Genomic DNA, 19,954 nt, shown 5'->3' with positions numbered 1-19,954 from the left:
TGGATGTTGCAGGTAGGTTACCGTTTTTATTACACAGGTTTCCCCTTTAAGCTTGGGACTAGTCTCCTCAGTTCACGCCTTTGTCTTCCCAGCATTCTTGCTGCTTCCAGCATAGATGGGGGAGGAGAAAGGTAAAAGCATGATGCCATTGTCCTCTATTTTATATCCTCAGTCCATGTGCCTGCAAAACACAAGCCCAGACATGTCCTGGGGGTCTTTTCTGAGCCACAGAATTGTGCAGTCTCCAACTGTGTGATGCTCATACAGCCTCTTACAACATTGTAAATCCCTTGTTTACCACTCCCCTGCTGATTAATGGTCATTTAGCATCCTTCTGGGAGTGGATCACTTCCTTTGTTGTCACTGGTAAATAGCAGTGGAGAATCTCATAATTTCATACACATTAACTATATATGCATGTTGACAGAACAATGGGTTTCAGCAGATCATAACCTTTCATATGATATCTTACATGCATTGTGTGAAATTATATGAAATTGCTGAGCTAGCATAGAGATCTGTAATTTATCCCTAGGGGTCTTGAACAGAACCATGTATTCTGTGTTTAGGTTAATCGTGCGATTCTTTTTTCCCTGACAAAATAGGTTCTGAACTATAGACATAATGCTCAGGTTCCTGTGATGCACATATTTTGTAAAGGCTTTTTTGATTTCATCACTTTCACAAGCAGAGTTCATCAGATCATCTACTATAATCATATTTACTTTATTGGTATGAAACAAACAGTCATAGTCAAAAACATCGGGCAGCACCTCCACAAAATTGATGAAAGGATATTTACAGAGCAGTTTTTTATACAGCGGTTGCCAATAACTCTAACATCACACAATATTCTCAGGCATAACATAATGTTTGTTCGACATTATCCAACACATTTTTATAAAGTAACTTTTCCTGCAATTGCTCCGCCGTGAGGGAATTGCAGAAAAGGGGTGGTTCCACCTTGTCTCCATTTTCAGAAGCAGTAGAGCCAGGTCTTATACCCTTCTCCTAGGACCCTCTCATTGTAAATGACTTTCTGCATTTTCTTAAGGGTTTTGTCTTTATTTGCCACTGATGTTTGATCCTTAAGATAAAGGGCTGCTGTACTACTATTTTTTACTGAGGTGTTTTCTCGGAGGCCCGTGCAATAGTCCGGGACTAGATCTTCAAACTGTCAAAGTTGATCTTTTCACTGTTTTCTATATTCAGGGTAATCTCTTTGACTTTCATACAAGCCATTCCTCATGACAGCTTATATCTTTATATTCCTCGTGACAGTTTATATGTTTTCGGGCATACCGACATAAACTCGGTGATGTGTTGAGCTGGTGGGATCTCACTCATGAGGTCCTCTAAATAATTCCCCAGAGGGGGATTCCAGTCACCCTCCCTTTTCACAGATATCACCGAGTCAGTGTCGTGGCATACACACTGCTCTTGCAGCCTGTCTAGAAGGTTGTATAGTTCTAAGCAGGCGTTAAGAGGCTATGAAGATATTGGTATTGCCAGAGACTGAATATCAGTCTTTTGTGTGCTTCCAAGCACACATGCTATTTCATTGTTGATAGTCTTGCAGGATGAAACCTCGTAATTGGGGAAAAGCAGGTACTGAAAGAGGTCACTAGGGTCTCTCATGATGCTGGTACTGGGTAAGTTTGTTCTTTGGCCGAATTTACCCCACAGAGAATTTAAAAAACAGTTTAGCGATTTGGCATTTAGTGGGGTTCAACCTAGAACTTTTTGGCAGCCATCTCTTTATCCCCCAAGTGCTTTCCTCCCTTTTGTTTACACCTTAGCTGATGTGTACCCTTGAGGGTGCCCCTTTTACCCAGGCCGCTTTTCAAGAATAGTCTCGCCGGCTCAGGGCCACCCTTTGGAAAAATTGAAGTAGTTTTCAAAAAGTTACCCACAAAAGCCTTTGCATTTTTATGCAGTTTCCAGCCCTCCTTTCTTTTAGAACCTCCAAGGATACAGTATCCACCAGTATTCTGAACGAAGCGTCATATTTTCCCCAAATGTTTTTGGAATACCCTTCTTTTAGAACCCCCAAGGATACAACTGTCATAACATATTCCCAGATTTGGACCTTAGCATCCAAAATATGGGTGTTAGCATGAAAACCTCCAAGCTTAGTTACCAGCGTGGACCTGGTAAAGCTGCCACCACCCAAAAAATTAGAGTGTTTTGGGGCACTCTGGTCCCCCCAAAAACCTTCTCTGGGGACCCCAAGACCCAAATTCCTTGAGTCTCACAACAAGGGAGAATAAACTATTTCCCTTCCCCCTCCTCCTTCCCAGGTGTTCCCTCCCTGGGTTGCTGGAGAGATACACAGAAGCAAGCTCCGTGAGTCTAAATAGAGGGACTCCACCCTCTCCGTTTCCAGTCCTGGAAAACACTAGTACTGAGATATCTAATCTCTCTTCCCCCTTACCCAGAGGGCATGCAAAGTCAGGCTAGTAAATCTAACACACAGAGATTTCCCCTGACTTCTTCCTCCCACCAATTCCCTGGTGAGCTACAGGCTCAATTCCCTGGAATTCCCACTAAAGAAAACTCCAACAGGTCTTAAAAAGAAAGCTTTATATAAAAAGAAAGAAAAAATACATAAAAATGGTCTCTATGTATTAAGGTGACAAATACAGGGTCAATTGCTTAAAAGAAATATGAATAAACAGCCTTATTCAAAAAGAATACAATTCAAAACACTCCAGCAACTACACACATGTAAATACAAAAAAAAAAAACCAGTATAAACCACTGTCTTATCTCTTTGTACTCACAACTTGGAAACAGAAGATTAGAAAGCAGGAGACAGAAAAATCATCTCATAGCTGAGAGAGTACAGGCACAAGACAAAGAACAAAGGACTCACACACAAACTTCCCTCCACCCAGATTTTAAAAAGTCTTGTTTCCTGATTGGTCCTCTGGTCAGATGTTTCCGGTTACTCATTTCCAGGTGAAAGAGACATTAACCCTTAGCTATCTGTTTATGACAACAGCGTCCATCAGTTTTCTGACTGAAGCGTCGTACTTTTCCCAAATAATAGAGTATTGGGAAGATGTGATGAGCTTATGGTGTTGGGAGAATGGATTCTCAGTCTTTGATTTTTCATTCACAACCCCTAGATCGCATGCTCTGGGTTTGTGCATGTGGGCGTTTTCGCTCATAGATTTCTCAGGGCTTGGTGTGGTGGTGGCTGCTGAGAAACTGGAGTTGTGTTTACGTGGTTGATTTTTACCATAGTCTTTTGTTTTGTCCTTGGGTTTGATGTATGTGAGGTTTGGACTGCCTTGATGCTTCATCTGCACTCTTGTGCTATTTTGCGTTGGCGTTGTTAAACGTCTCAACGCAGATTCCTGGTTCTTCAGCAGCTCTGGTGGAAGTGTCCCTGTAGCTTTGACTACAGCATTGTCAGGACAACTGCACATGCCTGATTAAGCGGAAAAAAACATTTTACAAAACTTAACTTTACCATCTTTCTCACCTACAACTAGTATTTACCTAAAATACACAACTTCATAAATCAACCAAACCAATAAGCAAAATATATTTACTGGGCTTCAATCATCCATCCATCAGTGACTGATGCCGGTGAATTTTCCTTTTCAGCTGCCTTTTTCCTTTTTCTTTTGAGCTTGTTTGCTCTCTGGTCTAAGGATCTCTCATGTTTTGACTGTACTGTGGAGCAGACAATATGTCTTGTCAACATGTGTTGCAAATTAAAAATAAAATAAAATACTAATTAGTGTATTTTTCTATTTAAAAAGTCATAGCTTTAAAACAAAACAATCCATTTCTGGCTGTACAAAAAACATAGATTTTGAATTTATTTCTACCACTTTAAAAACAAAACAAAACAACAACAGCAACAACCCACAAACATTATTAAAATCACATCTCTTTTTGCAGAATAAAACTAAACTGCTTTAAAAACCAACTTTTAAAATCCATTTTAAAACACAGTTTTGCACAGAAACCCCTATTAGTTTGAAACATACCAAACCAATAGTGTGCAGCCATATACTTTTTAAAACAAAAAAAAAAACCCTATGTTTTGCACAAACACACACACACAACCCAGCAGTTTAAAACACCAAACCAACAATTTGCAACAAAATACTTTTTAAAACACCCACACTTATCTCTAGCTTAGGCCCCTGAATCACTAACAATTTAAACATTAAAGCCAACTCTTTTAAGAGGACAAACAACCCGTTTAAAAAAAATCTATTTTTTCTTGCAGAATAAAAACCAAATTGCTTTTAAAAATCATTTAAAAACCATTTTGCACAGAAAAACACTGTTAGTTTGAAACACACCATACCATCAGTTTGCAGCCATAAAACTGCAGCAGTGTAAAACCAGCAGTTTGCAACAAAATATTTTTCAATAAACCCACATTCATTTAAAAGCCAATTGCAGAAAGTTACCTGCTACCACAGGATATAGGGTTGCCGGCACATGGTTGTTCTGTTTCTCCCCATGTGTGTTTGGGCCTTTGGGTTAAAGAACAAGCAAAAAAAAATAGTTAGCATTATTCCCTAAATTGATCAAACCCCTGTACAATCTGTGTGATATCTGACTTTTTTCTATTTTAACAGTATTAAACACAGATATAGTTAAAAATGGGTTTTGGTTTTTACCTTGGCCTGGTGATGAAATGCAGCTTAAAGATACTGGTTCCATGCTAAATAGAACACACTGCAAGGAAGAGAGGTACTATTATTTAGTAAAGACAGCATGGCCAAAGAGTGACATTACATAATATGTATTTTCAGAGTTAAAAACAGGGAGCATATCTTCTCCAGCAGCAATTCAATTCAAGATAGTTTCTCTTGAAAGAGGATTGTGTCCAAAAAACTGAGGTTTTTATACCATCCTAACTCTTTGTTTCAAGCAGACTTTAAAAGGCGCTGTAACTTTGGAAGTATAGATGTAACCTCAGTTTCAAACAGACTTCAAAAGTCTGTAGTTAGCAGGTTGATTCAATCACCACAACTATGAATTAATAGATACTTAAGGACTTTAGGCACCTATCCCCTAACATTGCCTTTTGTGAGCTGGGATGGGGGAATTAAATTGTCTGCACAACTGGGCTGCTTTTGGCTAATATTTTTCTTTTAGTTAAAATACAGATTTTTGTTTCAATGAAAAAACAGTAAATACACATATACAACAATACAACAATACTTAATATTACTATACTCCTATTCCCAAGTGGGGGCCCTTGCAGATATCAGTGAATGTCTTGGGGCATGTTTGTTTGTTTGTTAAACATGTTTCTTTCATGCTTAAAGTTTGGGGATTGTTTCTGAAATAAAATGTGTGTTGTGATAGAGTAAGCACTCCACAAATACCCAGAGCTTTTAAATTTTTGATTCTCTTTGGAGCAAATGCTCGTTCTAAAGTATGGCAGAGGTTTGTAAACCCTTGAAACATTTCAGTTTTGGGTTAAACCCTTGCATATTTTTGTAAATATATTATTGTAATGACTTTGAGTTGCTAGAAAGAATGACCCATAATGTTCAACCAACTCCTGGGTTATATTTAAACTATCCAACAGCATTCAACTAACTCCTGGGTTACATTTAAACTGTCCAAGAGAGTTCTACCAATTCCTGTGGTTGTATTTGAACCGTTCAATAGCATCTGTGAACTCATGGATTCATAGATTCTAGGACTGGAAGAGACCTCGAGAGGTAATTGAGTCCCCATCCCCTGCCCTCATGGCAGGACCAAATACTGTCTAGACCATTCCTGACAGACATTTATCTAACCTACTCTTAAATATCTCCAGAGATGGAGATTACACAACCTCCCTAGGCCATTAATTCCAGTGTTTAACCACCCTGACAGTTAGTAACTTTTTCCTAATGTCCAACCTAAACTGCCCTTGCTGCAGTTTAAGCCTATTGCTTCTTGTTCTATCCTTAGAGGCTAGGGTGAACAAGTTTTCTCCCTCCTCCTGATGACACCCTCTTAGATACCTGAAAACTGCTATCATGTCCCCTCTCAGTCTTCTCTTTTTCAAACTAAACAAACCCAATTCTTTCAGCCTTCATTCATAGGTCATCTTCTCAAGACCTTTAATCATTCTTGTTGCTCTTCTCTGGACCTTTTCCTATTTCTCCACATCTTTCTTGAAATGCAGTGCCCAGAACTGGACACAATACTCCAGTTGAGGCCTAACCAAAGCATAGTAGAGAGGAAGAATGACTTATCTTGTCTTGCTCACAACACACCTGTTAATGCATCCAAGAATCACGTTTGCTTTTTTTTGCAACAGCATCACACTGTTGACTCATATTTAGCTTGTGGTCCACTATAACCCCTAGATCCCTTTCTGCTGTACTCCTTCCTAGACAGTCTCTTCCCATTTTGTATGTGTGGAACTGATTTTTCCTTCCTTAATGGAGCACTTTGCATTTGTTTTTGTTAAACTTCATCCTGTTTACCTCAGACCATTTCTCCAATTTGTCCAGATCATTTTGAATTATGAACCTGTTCTCCAAATCAGTTGCAATCTCTCCCAGTTTGGTATCATCTGCAAACATAATAAGTGTATTTTCTATGCCAACATCTAAGTCATTGATGAAGATATTGAACAGAGCTGGCCCCAAAACAGACCCCTGCGGAACCCCACTTGTTATACCTTTCCAGCAGGATTGAGAACCATTAATAACTACTCTCTGAGTACGGTTACCCAGCCAGTTATGCACCCACCTTATAGTAGCCCCATCTAAATTGTATTTGTCTAGTTTATCAATAAGATATCAAATGCCTTACTAAAGTCTAGGTATACCACATCCACCACTTCTCCCTTATCCTCAAGACTCGTTATCCGATCAAAGAAAGCTATCAGATTGGTTTGACATGATTTGTTCTTTACAAATCCATGCTGGCTATTCCTTATCACCTTACCACATTCCAAATGTTTGCAGATGATTTCCTTAATTACTTGCTCCATTATCTTCCCTGGCACAGAAGTTAAACTAACTGGTCTGTAGTTTCCTGGGTTGTTTTTATTTCCCTTTTTATAGATGGGCACTATATTTGCCCCCTTCCAGTCTTCTGGAATCTCTCCTGTCTCCCACGATTTTCCAAAGATAATAGCTAGAGGCTCAGATATCTACTCTATTAGCTCGTTGAGTATTCTAGGATGCATTTCATCAGGCCGTGGTGACTTGCAGGCATCTAACTTTTCTAAGTGATTTTTAATTTGTTTTTTTTTTTATTTTATCTTCTAAACTTACTCCATTCATATTAGCATTCACTATGTTAGGCATTCCTTCAGACTTCTCAGTGAAGACCGAAACAAAGAAGTTATTAAGCATCTCTGCCATTTCCAAGTTTCCAGTTACTGTTTCTCCCTCCTCACTGAGCAGTGGGCCTACCCTGTCCTTGGTCTTCCTCTTGCTTCTAATGGAGTGATAAAAAGTCTTTTTGTTTCCCTTTATTCCCATGGCTAGTTTGAGCTCATTTTGTGCCTTTGCCTTTCTAATCTTGCCCCTGCATTTCTGTGTTGTTTGCCTATATTCATCCTTTCTAATCTGTCCTAGTTTCCACTTTTTTTTTTTACTCCTTTTTATTTTTTAGATCATGGAAGATCTTGTGGTTAAGCCAAGGTGATCTTTTGCCACATTTTCTATCTTTCCTATCCAGTGGAATAGCTTGCTTTTGGGCCCTTAATAGTGTCCCTTTGAAAAACTGCCAACTCTCCTCAGTTGGTTTTCTTCTCAGTCTTGATTCCAAGGGACGTTATGTATCAGCTCTCTGAGCTTACCAGAATTCGTCTTCCTGAAATCTATTGTCTCTATTTGCTGTACTCCCTTCTACCCTTCCTTAGAATTGCAAACTCTATGATTTCATGATCACTTTCACCCAAGCTGCCTTCTACTTTCAAATTCTCAACGAGTTCCTCCCTATTTGTTAAAATCAAGTCTAGAACAGCTTTCCCCCAGTAGTTTTTTCAACCTTCTGAAATAAAAAGTTAACTGCAATGCAGTCCAGGAACTTATTGGATAGTCTGTGCCCCGCGGTGTTATTTTGCCAACATCACCACCAAATCTTGGGCTTTGGATGATTTTGTTAGTTGTTTTAAAAAAGCCTCATCCACCTCTTCCACCTGGTTAGGTGGCCTATAGTAGACTCCTAGGACGACATCACCTTTGTTTTTTACCCCTTTTAGCCTAACCCAGAGACTCTCAACACTTTCGTCTCCTTCTCCATCTCCACCTCAGTCCAGGTGTGTACATTTTTAATATATAAGGCAACACCTCCTTTCTTTTTCCCTTGTCTATCCTTCCTGAGCAGGCTGTACCCATCCACACCAACACTCCAATCATGTGTATTATCCCACTAAGTTTCAGTGATGCCAACAACGTCGTAGTCGCATTTGTATATAGGCATTCTCTTCAATTCTTCCTGTTGAAGGTAGAGGCCCTGGCAGAGACAGATGCATTGTGCAGGTGAATGCCTGGCTGTGAAGATGGTGTCTCCAGGAGGGCTTTGGCTTCCTCGACCACGGGATGCTATTCGAGGAAGGACTGCTAGGCACAGATGGCGTTCACCTTTCGAAGAGGGCAAAGGCCTTATTTGCGCACAGACTGGCTAACCTAGTAAGGAGGGCTTTAAACTAGGTTCGACGGGGACAGCTGAGCAAAGCCCACAGGTAAGTGGGGAACAAGACCTGGGAGATGGGTTGGAAACAGGAGGGAGCACGGGCTATAATGGCAGTGAGAAAGGAGGGTCAGGGAAAACCTGGGAGGCAAGATCAAACCAGTATTTTAGATGCCTATATACAAATGCAAGAAGTATGGGTAATAAGCAGGAAGAACTGGAAGTGCTAATAAATAAATATACCTATGACATTGTTGGCATTACTGAAACTTGGTGGGATAATACACATGACTGGAATGTTGGTGTGGATGGGTATAGTTTGCTCAGGAAGGACAGACAGAGGAAAAAGGGAGGAGGTGTTGCCTTATATATTAAAAAGGTACACACTTGGACTGAGGTGGAGATGGACAAAGGAGACGGAAGTGTTGAGAGTCTCTGGGTTAGGCTAAAAGGGGTAAAGAACATGGGTGATGTCGTGCTGGGAGTCTACTACAGGCCACCTAATCAGGTGGAAAAGGTGGATGAGGCTTTTTTCAAACAACTGACAAAATCATCCAAAGCCCAAGATTTGGTGATGATGAGGGACTTCAACTATCCAGATATATGTTGGGAAAATAACACTGCGGGGCACAGACTCTCCAATAACTTCCTGGACTGCATTGCAGACAACTATTTATTTCAGAAAGTTGAGAAAGCTACTGGGGGGAAGCTGTTCTAGACTTGATTTTAACAAATAGGGAGGAAATTGTTGAGAATTTGAAAGTAGAAGGAAGCTTGGGTGAAAGTGATCATGAAATCATAGAGTTTGCAATTCTAAGGAAGGGTAGAAGGGAGTACAGCAGAATAGAGACAATGGATTTCTGGAAGGCAGATTTTGATAAGCTCAGAGAGCTGATAGGTAAGGTCCCATGGGAATCAAGACTGAGGGGAAAAACAACTGAGGAGAGTTGTCAGTTTTTCAAAGGAACACTATTAAGGGCCCAAAAGCAAGCTATTCCACTGGATAGGAAAGATAGAAAATGTGGCAAAAGACCACCTGGGCTTAACCACGAGATCTTGCGTGACCTGCAAAATAAAAAGGCGTCATATAAAAAATGGAAACTGGGTCAGATTACAAAGGATGAATATAGGCAAATAACACAGGAATGCAGAGGCAAGATTAGAAAGGCAAAGGCACAAAATGAGCTCAAACTAGCTATGGGAATAAAGGGAAACAAGAAGACTTTTTATCAATACATTAGAAGCAAGAGGAAGATCAAGGACAGGATAGGCCCACTGCTCAGTGAGGAGAGGGAAACAGTAACAGGAGACTTGGAAATGGCAGAGATGCTGAATCACTTCTTTGTTTCGGTCTTCACTGAGAAGTCTGAAGGCATGTCTAATATAGTGAATGCTTACGGGAAGAGGGTAAGTTTAGAAGATAAAATAAAAAAAGAGCAAGTAAAAAATCACTTAGAAAAGTTAGATGCCTGCAAGTCACCAGGGCCTGATGAAATGCATCCTAGAATACTCAAGGAGTTAATAGAAGAGGTATCTGAGCCTCTAGCTATTATCTTTGGGAAATCATGGGAGACGGGGGAGATTCCAGAAGACTGGAAGGGGGCAAATATAGTGCCCATCTATTAAAAGGGAAATAAAAACAACCCAGGAAACTACAGACCAGTTAGTTTAACATCTGTGCCAGGGAAGATAATGGAGCAGGTAATTAAAGAAATCATCTGCAAACACTTGGAAGGTGGTAAGGTGATAGGGAATAGCCAGCATGGATTTGTAAAGAACAAATCACGTCAAACTAATCTGATAGCGTTCTTTGATAGGATAACGAGCCTTGTGGATAAGGGAGAAGCAGTGCATGTGATATACCTAGACTTTAGCAAGGCATTTGATACGGTCTCGCATGATATTCTTATAGATAAACTAGGAAAGTACAATTTAGATGGGGCTACTATAAGGTGGGTGCATAACTGGCTGGATAACCGTACTCAGAGAGTAGTTGTTAATGGCTCCCAATCCTGCTGGAAAGGTATAACAAGTGGGGTTCTGCAGGGGTCTGTTTTGGGACCGGTTCTGTTCAATATCTTCATCAACGATTTAGATGTTGGCATAGAAAGTACGCTTATTAAGTTTGCGGACGATACCAAACTGGGAGGGATTGCAACTGCTTTCGAGGACAGGGTCAAAATTCAAAATGATCTGGACAAATTGGAGAAATGGTCTGAGGTAAACAGGATGAAGTTCAATAAAGATAAATGCAAAGTGCTCCACTTAGGAAGGAACAATCAGTTTCACACATACAGAATGGGAAGAGACTGTCTAGGAAGGAGTATGGCAGAAAGAGATCTAGGGGTCATAGTAGACCACAAGCTTAATATGAGTCAACAGTGTGATACTGTTGCAAAAAAAAGCAAACGTGATTCTGGGATGCATTAACAGGTGTGTTGTAAACAAGACATGAGAAGTCACTCTTTCGCTTTACTCTGCACTGGTCAGGCCTCAGCTTGGGTATTGTGTCCAGTTCTGGGCACCGCATTTCAAGAAACACGTGGAGAAATTGGAGAGGGTCCAGAGAAGAGCAACGAGAATGATTAAAGGTCTTGAGAACATGACCTATGAAGGAAGGCTGAAGGAATTGGGTTTATTTAGTTTGGAAAAGAGAAGACTGAGAGGGGACATGATAGCAGTTTTCAGGTATCTAAAAGGGTATCATCAGGAGGAGGGAGAAAACTTGTTCACCTTAGCCTCCAATGATAGAACAAGAAGCAATGGGCTTAAACTGCAGCAAGGGAGATTTAGGTTGGACATTAGGAAAAAGTGTCTAACTGTCAGTGTAGTTAAACACTGGAATAGATTGCCTAGGGAAGTTGTGGAATCTCCATCTCTGGAGATATTTAGGAGTAGGTTAGATAAATGTCTATTAGGGATGGTCTAGACAGTATTTGGTCCTGCCATGAGGGCAGGGGACTGGACTCGATGACCTCTCGAGGTCCCTTCCAGTCCTAGAGTCTATGAATCTATGAATCTAAGATACTGGTTTGATCTTGCCTCCCAGTTTTGCCCTGATCCTCCTTTCTCTCTGCCATTATGGACCACGCTCCCTCTTGTTTCCTATCCATCTTCCAGGTCTCCATGTTCCCCACTTACCTGTGGGCTTTGCTCATCTGTTCTGAGGTTTTATTTCATTTCATATTAATCAGAGCACAACATTCTCACCCACTCACCTCTCTTACTGTGGGTGTACACACATCAAATTTAATTACTAATCACAGATACGATTAACCCCAATGGCAACAAGGGTGGGTAATCTCAGTCACCCTGGCTATTCAGTGGGGGTGTTGTTAAAACTATTCAGTTCAACACGGTAGGTCAGCTCTAATGTACTCAAACACATGTCTGAACCATCCCTGTTTATTTTTTTAATTGTAAACACATTTTTAGGGTTTTCCCCCGACCCAAGATTCTACAAGATACATTTCAGCTTTTTGCTGTAAATGGGTCTTTTTTACCCAGAGACACAAGAGCGAAGTTCTCACGAACTATATTTTTTTTAATTTAAAAGACATACAGCTCCTTGAAAACACACCAAGAAGCTCCATTAAAACTGTTAGCTCATTTAAGGGACACAGAAACCTTCTAACAGAAACACAGACAGTCATAAAGTCCTTTTCAATAGTTTTTGCTTTAATTATTTACAGCTACCAAGTTTTATATCATGTTTGTCCCCTCACTATTCTCTAACTTTATCCTAATAGATTTCTTACAAATAGTCTTTTTCTTAAGCAGAGTTCTGTAACTTTTTGTGTGGACCAGATGGTCAATATAATGCCGTAAGCAGCATCTTCTGGTTTGGTCATTTTCTTCAAAACACAGTCAGAGTCTCCACAGCATTTATCCATGTCATCCCTTGGGCTAAATGTTCTTGAGTTAAGCACAGACATTGCATAGCATCACTAATGGCAATAACAGTGTTTAATAAACTTTCCAAATACAGCTCAACACACAGGCCCTGGAGCTTGCAGTTTATACCCATTGAAGTCCAGGTTACACAGCCATCATGTTACACAGTTACATGGTGCATCTATGACACAGCCCTCACAAACTTCGAAAAGCTTTCCCTAGGAGAGTGATTAAGGACAGCATAAACAGCAATAAGCCATAGTCCATAAGATTTTTTTACACTCACAACGTGGCACTGGCTCAGTTAGTTCCATGCCAAGCCTTCTCCTAAACTCCTCATAGCTGTCATCCTCGTCATCTTCAACAATTTGTACTGGCATTGAGCAAAAACAAGGTGGCCCAGTTTGTCTTCGCTGTTTGATGCAACATTGTCCAGGGCTTCTGGGTCCTCTAGAAAGGCATCAGCGAACTGTCGAGAGATTTTCAGAAAAGAAACAAATGTAAATTCCAACAGCTTGTTTTTAGATTTACATAACCCCAGTTCCTCACCCCATTACACACACACACACACACACACACACACACACACACACACACACACACACACACACACACGCGCGCGCACACACACACACACCCTCTAACATTACTTCTAAATTGTTCTTTTACCTGAGCAACATCTTTTCTGTTCATCTTGTCCACCAGTGACTTCCCTGAGCTGCGTTTGCCTTCCTCCTCCAAGGAGCAGGCCATCACAATCATTGGGGTGTCTCACAAGCAGTTGGGTTTTGGGGTTGGACATACCCATCAATGGCTGGGCCAAAGGACTCCCCTCGGCCGCTCCATCCTCCTCCTTAGAACTGTTGATGATGTAGCACTTTCTCTGGGGATGGTCGAAGGCCCTCGGGGCTAAAACAAAGTTTGAAGTTTTCACAGGGAGGGTGAAGGAGTCCATGTTTCCTCTCAGCATCTCCACTAGTTCTAAAACATGCATTCTTGGGAAGATATGGCCTCTTCTGCCTAGAGTTGGGACTTATGGGGTAGTGGTGCTGTCCTCTGATTGGCAGAGGGTGGTGGGAGGAGTTCTCAGAAGGGTCACATGACCCTCTTCTGGGTGGTTCATGCAGCCCCAGAACCTGCCCTATTTTCGTCAAATCTCTTCTAGGGGCAGTCCTCTGTGGCCGAAACCCATCCCAATTGGTAGAGGGCATTGTCGGAAGTTCTTAGAGGGGTCACACGGACCACTTACGGGCAGGTCACCCCACCCCAGAACTCCCCCAGTTGGTCAAATAGCCTCTTGGGAGTGGGTCCCAGCAGCTGAAACCCCTCCTGATTGGTAGAGGATGGTTGGAGGAGTTCTAAGAGGGGTCACATGACTCACTTCTGGACAGGTCACGCTGCCCCAGAATTCCCCGTCATTGGTCAAATTGCCTCTCAGGGTGGTCCTAAGGGGGCAAAACCTATCCTGATTGGTACAGGGAGGTGGGAGGAGTTCTCAGAGGGGTCACATGACACACCTTGCTTCAAGTGATGTGTCTGGCTTGACCTCGGAAGTAATACCCCCATGGGCAGTACTTCCTGTGACAGGTGGACAGGGATCAAGGGGTGGGGTTAATGTTTGATTGACAGTAGGGCCCTTACTCTATTTTGGTGCAATTTCCTGTTTTGTCATTATTATTTGTTCAAGTAGTGGCAGGGCAGAATGAGGGGAATGGCAGGACTGGGGTGAGGAGTTTGGCAAAAATAAAGAGAGGGAAGAAAGGGGAAGAGGCACAGCCACACCTCCACCCCTGCCAAGCTAGTCACTCACTGTCAAGTGTTTTTCCGGAATCACAACAGAGCAGAGTCTCAAGGAGGGATTCAAAGGAGGATCAGGTGTTGGTTGCATAGATTTTCTCAGGGATTTTTCTCCATACAGAAAAGACAGCATGGGAGAAAATGCAAAGGTAAAGAGTTAAAGACGTTTCCCTTAATCCAAGTACTTGTAACAGTTCTCTTGAGGAAGAGCAGGAGGTAGGTATGGTGCCAGCCAGACATTGTTCTGTGCTATATGCCCCGTGCCTTGTGCCTGTTCCTTGAATTGTCTGTGTCCCATGAGTCAAGTAAACTTGTTTCCAAGGAGCCCTCCTCCTGCTGACAGCACTGATGGGCATAGTGTGTGCAGGACATCCTGCTACTGCAAGAGAGGGTCATGGCCTACTCAGGAAGCCCTAAGCTCTGCCTCTACCACTAAGAATCATAGTCTAGGCAGGAAACCCCAAGGCCAGGATGAAATTAACATTAAGCTCTTACTGGTATAGAGTCTGGATTCGAGCCCCAGAAGGAGTGGGGCCCTGAGTGGCAGGGGTAGGGCTAGAGGTCAGCCTCCTCCAGATAGGCCATCTGCACTGCCTGGCCTGTGCCGCCCGGGGCTCCTATGGTGATTTAAATTTTAAATTGCCAGCCCCGGGGCAGATGCCCCTTCCCCCCCCCAATGTTGGCGGCCTGTGGGGGTAGAGGGAAAGGGGCAATGATGTTAAAGCGCTGCCGTGGCTGCATACAGTCTGGTACCAGTAGCCACTTTTTAAGAGTACGTCGTACTGGCCCACTTTCACCCGTGACCCAAATTCTATTAGTAGAAGAACTGTCAGTATTTCAGATGCTGCTGAGTAATTCTTCTTCTATAAAGCTGATCTGAGTGACAGAACCTGGTTCTAGTGAGTTGTCCTTGTCTACAGTTGGGCATGTCCAATACTGGGAGTTTGTCTTGTAACGATCACCTTTGGCACAAGGAATTTCTTTCCTAGTTTATAAAATAACCTGCCTCTAATGTCTCCCAATTCATGTTCAATATGATATAGAATCTATTGGGGCGAGAAACAGCACAAATACAGTTTGTACAGAACTTTTCTCCCAGCTCCAGAGATTGGGGGTTACCCGATGATCTGAGGCTGTGGTAAACCTGACGTCAGGAGGGGGCTCATCACTCATATATGGTGATGTTTGTTGCTTTTGAGTTTTATTGGATGTTTTAGCTGCATAAAGTCACAGATAAAACCACTGATAATAACTAAAAAGGCAGGTGGGTTTGCTATTGGTTCCTTCATGCAGCTGATGCCAGCTTCTGACTCTATATATTTCCCTTCCACTGCTTTGTTATCACTTGTCAGACACAGAGGAGCCCTGGCAGGTGCTTAGGTGCAGCCAGTGCAGTGAGAGGAGGGGACAGCAAGTCAGGCTGGCAATGAAGGGACATCTCTCCACTTTGGTGCTGTGGCTTCTTCTTCTCGCAGTTCAGGATGTAGCAGGTAAATCTCCTCTGTGTTTCACCAGGGGAGCTGGGTTAACTGGAACTAGGGAGGTAACTTTTAAAGTCAACTTTTTAATACCAGTGTCTGGCTAAGACGTTGTGACTTTTCCTTTCGGGATTCGACCTTGCCACTGTTATTGAGGCTTTTGTTACCTGGAGATTGGACTATTCATATGACCCTAATGTGGGGCTGCACCTTAGAACCATTCAGAGTACGAAGCTGGTGCAACTGGCAGTGACTCACTGATCAGTATATCTCGCTGGGAGCATGTTACAGCCGCGCTCCAGGATTTGCACTGGCTGCCCAGCTCTGGGTTGAGATTAAGGTGTCGGTTAGGATTTATAAAGTCCTTAATGGCCTTGAACCGGCCTCCCTGAGGGATCACCTTTCTCCCCGTGTTGTACTGCCACCACTATGGTTAGCAGGGGCACCTGACCTGGTTCCCCTTCTTATAAAGAAGAGGGGTGGTTGACAGGATGTTCTCTGTGAGGCCTCCAGGACTCTGAAACTTGCTCAAATTTGGTGACCTTTTGGGCACACAGCAAAAGACACTTGTTTGGGGGTAGGAAGGACCCAGGCTGTGCGTCAAATAATGAGAAATGGGTGGAAAGGAGTTTCTATAGGTGCCTGGCTGGCTGAGTTCCTGTTGAAATGGTCACTTCATGCTGCAGGGATTTGAGTATGTTATCAGTGCCATCCGGGTGCCAACAGTCTTGGTTAGGCATCGCTTTAGTATTTTAAATCCCAATAAATACATCAATAATTTGGGATCCAACAGAAATGTCTGTTTGGCCCTGAATCCAACAGCCAAGTCTTGGCTCCTTACTCCCCTGTTCACTCACTGAAGCCAGTAAAAGTTTCGTCATTTTGAAGTGAGCAGTATTTATCCAAATAAACCCAGAATGGATTCTTCCCAGATAAGGGGTGTGTGCATGTGTTGGGGTGCAGTTTGCAATGCCTTGTGCCCATAGGGTACTGGAAGCTCTGCCAGCAGGAAGATTTACCCTGCAGGAGCCCTGCCTCCCTCCCCCAGGGTTTCTGCTGGAGCAGAGAAGCTTTGAATCCTAGATGGAGACTAGAGAAGCCCGACCAGCACAAGCTGCGTGACAGAGGTTCTGTATCAGGGCCTTTCAGGGACACATTGGTTCCATTCCCTCAAGGCCGCCCCTGCCCAGTCTCAGGGCTGCTCTCATTCCTCCAGCACAGAGGAGGCTGCAGGCCCCTTGCCATGCAGTGTCCAAGCTCAAGGCAGACTCAACAGCAATGGGGTGGGGTGGGGTGGGGTGGGGGTGGGGTGGGGTGGGGTGGGGGAGACAGACCATTGAGTACATCAGAATGTGCTGGTGCATTTTAGGACATGAATCTGGCCCAGAGACTCCAAAACTTATTAGCAGTAGGATTAAAATCGAATGTGGGACCCAGATATGATTAAAATAATACAGTGGCTGGAACCTGTTGGGCTGGTGTTAACAGCATGAGAGTGATCCATGTGACTGGCAGGGCAGTGAACTGCTGAGCTGTAACTGGCTCATGGGACCCCAATGTGCTGCTGCGCTAGCCTGATGTTGGTAATCAGAAATGTCAGTCTAAATTACTGTTTTAGAGGAAAACCTGCCCTAATGTTTATTTCACAGACAGCTCAGTAACTGTGTGGTGATTAGGGGCCTGATTCCCAAAAATCCTGAGCAAACCAAACAGTCTAGCAGGTTACTTGGAGTTTATATTTCAGATTCCCAAGTAGTTCAGATATAATGTGCTGGGATTAGAGCCCATGACACAGCTGTACATGACCGAAAAGCAGAGGATTCTATGGTGGCTTCTGGTGCTCAGACTGACATTGCAGGGGATGGACAATTATTACCATGTAAAGGATAAATTACTGCACGATTGTGGGATGATGTCATATGGTGATGTCAAGCACATGTTCAGTTCAGTGCATTTTTGTTGGATTTATGAGCAAATGTTTATATCCCCTGAATATTTCTTATTTTCTATGGGAAATTTGCCTGCTTCACATGATGCAGACCCAGTGACATGGGGGAGCATAAAATACTCTCCAGTTACTTGTGGGAGAGCGTCATATAGTTATGCCAAGCACATGCTCAGCTCAATGTATTTTTGTTGAGTTGATGAGGAAATGTGCATCATCCCTTTGATAGTTTTTTATTTTCTATGGGAAATTTGAGTTTGCTTCACATGACACAGACACAATGCCACGGGGGAGTTTACAATGTAGGGGATATCACCCCATGTAGCTACTTTTCCCAGTATATGATAGGTGCAGTATGTAAATGTGATTGATAGCTGAAAGGTGCTGATGGCTGCTATTGGGGAGTCTTCTATCCTAAGACAATCACAGATCTCATGAGAGCCAATGGCAAGGCGAGAACTCTCTTTTAGGCTCAACAGATGGAGCAATCAAGATCCTTTATGGAGTAAAAACTGATGCAGATAGTAGGGGCTACTGCCAAAGGCACTGGGCACATGGGCAGGGCAGAGCTAAACCAGAAGTTTCCCTTGTTGCTAATGCAGGGGCCAGGATATTGGCATCGGACTGTGTCTGTTGGAGGGAGAAGCCTGTAGAAGGAGTTGTGACCAGGATCCTGGAAGCAGAAAAGAAACAAAGCCAGTTGGAGCTCGCTGGAGGGGCAGGCTGGGGGATTTCTGAGCAAGGAAACTGCCGGCTGTTCTTAGTTTCTACTGTGTGCAGGGAAACAGAACTGTGTGTGCACTTAGCTAGAGCAAAAAGAACAGGAGTACTTGTGGCACCTTAGAGACTAACAAATTTATCTGAGCATAAGCTTTCGTGGGCTACAGACCACTTCATTGGATGCATAGACTGGAACACACAGAAAGAAGATATTTATACATACAGAGAACATGAAAAGGTCGAAATACGGATACCAACTGTAAGAGGCCAATCGAGATGAGCTATCATCAGCAGGAGAAAAAAAAACCCTTTGAAGTGATAATCGAGATGACCCGTAGAAAGTGTGAGGATACTTAACATGGGGAAATATATTCAATTAGTGTAATGACCCAACCATTCCTAGTCTCTGTTTAGACCTAAGTTAATTGTATCTAATTTGCATATTAATTCAAATTCAGCAGTCTCTCTTTGGAGTCTGTTTTGAAGTTTTTTTGTTGCAAAATTGCCACCTTCAAGTGGCTAGAGAGGTTGAAGTGTTCTCCCACTGGTTTTTGAATGTTAGAATTCCTGATGTCAGATTTGTGTCCATTTATCCTTTTGCATAGAGACTGTATGGTTTGGCCAATGTATATGGCAGAGGGGCATTGCTGGCACATGATGGCATATATCACATTGTAGATGTGCAGGTGAATGAGCCTCTGATACTGTGGCTCATGTGATTAGGTCCTATGATGGTATCACTTGAATCGATTCATAGATTCATAGACTCTAGGACTGGAAGGGACCTCGAGAGGTCATCGAGTCCAGTCCCCTGCCCTCATGGCAGGACCAAATATTGTCTAGACCATCCCTAATAGACATTTATCTAACCTACTCTTAAATATCTCCAGAGATGGAGATTCCACAACTTCCCTAGGCAATCTATTCCAGTGTTTAACTACCCTGACAGTTAGAAACTTTTTCCTAATGTCCAACCTGAATCTCCCTTGCTGCAGTTTAAGCCCATTGCTTCTTGTTCTATCATTTGAGGCTAAGGTGAACAAGTTTTCTCCCTCCTCCTGATGACACCCTTTTAGATACCTGAAAACTGCTATCATGTCCCCTCTCAGTCTTCTCTTTCCCAAACTAAACAAACCCAATTCCTTCAGCCTTCCTTCATATGTCATGTTCTCAAGATCTTTAATCATTCTTGTTGCTCTTCTCTGGACCCTCTCCAATTTCTCCACAAGTTTCTTGAAATGCGGTGTCCAGAACTGGACACAATACTCCAGCTGAGGCCTGACCAGCGCAGAGTAAAGTGGAAGAATGACTTCTCGTGTCTTGTTTACAACACACCTGTTAATGCATCCCAGAATCACGTTTGCTTTTTTTGCAACAATATCACACTGTTGACTCATATTAAGCTTGTGGTCTACTATGACTCCTAGATCTCTTTCTGCCATACTCCTTCCTAGACAGTCTCTTCCCATTCTGTATGTGTGAAACTGATTGTTCC

General features: G+C 42.7%; 1 protein-coding gene across 7 annotated transcripts in view; it reads left to right on the top strand.

Annotated features, from left to right (window-relative positions):
* The first annotated feature begins 15,675 nt into the window (after nt 1-15,675).
* LOC127046359 (scavenger receptor cysteine-rich type 1 protein M130-like) overlaps nt 15,676-19,954 on the top strand; it is an 809,546-nt gene continuing 805,267 nt past the window's right edge. For all 7 annotated transcript variants that reach the window (XM_050943267.1, XM_050943264.1, XM_050943280.1 and 4 more), the window contains exon 1: nt 15,676-15,806. In XM_050943267.1, coding sequence (XP_050799224.1) covers nt 15,743-15,806 — 64 coding nt within the window. In that variant the 5' untranslated portion in view covers nt 15,676-15,742. The remainder of the gene's footprint in view (nt 15,807-19,954) is intronic.

This window comes from Gopherus flavomarginatus, chromosome 1 (assembly GCF_025201925.1).
Source record: "Gopherus flavomarginatus isolate rGopFla2 chromosome 1, rGopFla2.mat.asm, whole genome shotgun sequence".
NCBI lineage: Eukaryota > Metazoa > Chordata > Testudines > Testudinidae > Gopherus > Gopherus flavomarginatus.
The sequence above is the reverse complement of the archived record's forward strand: the minus strand, read 5'-3'. Positions and strand labels throughout refer to the sequence as shown.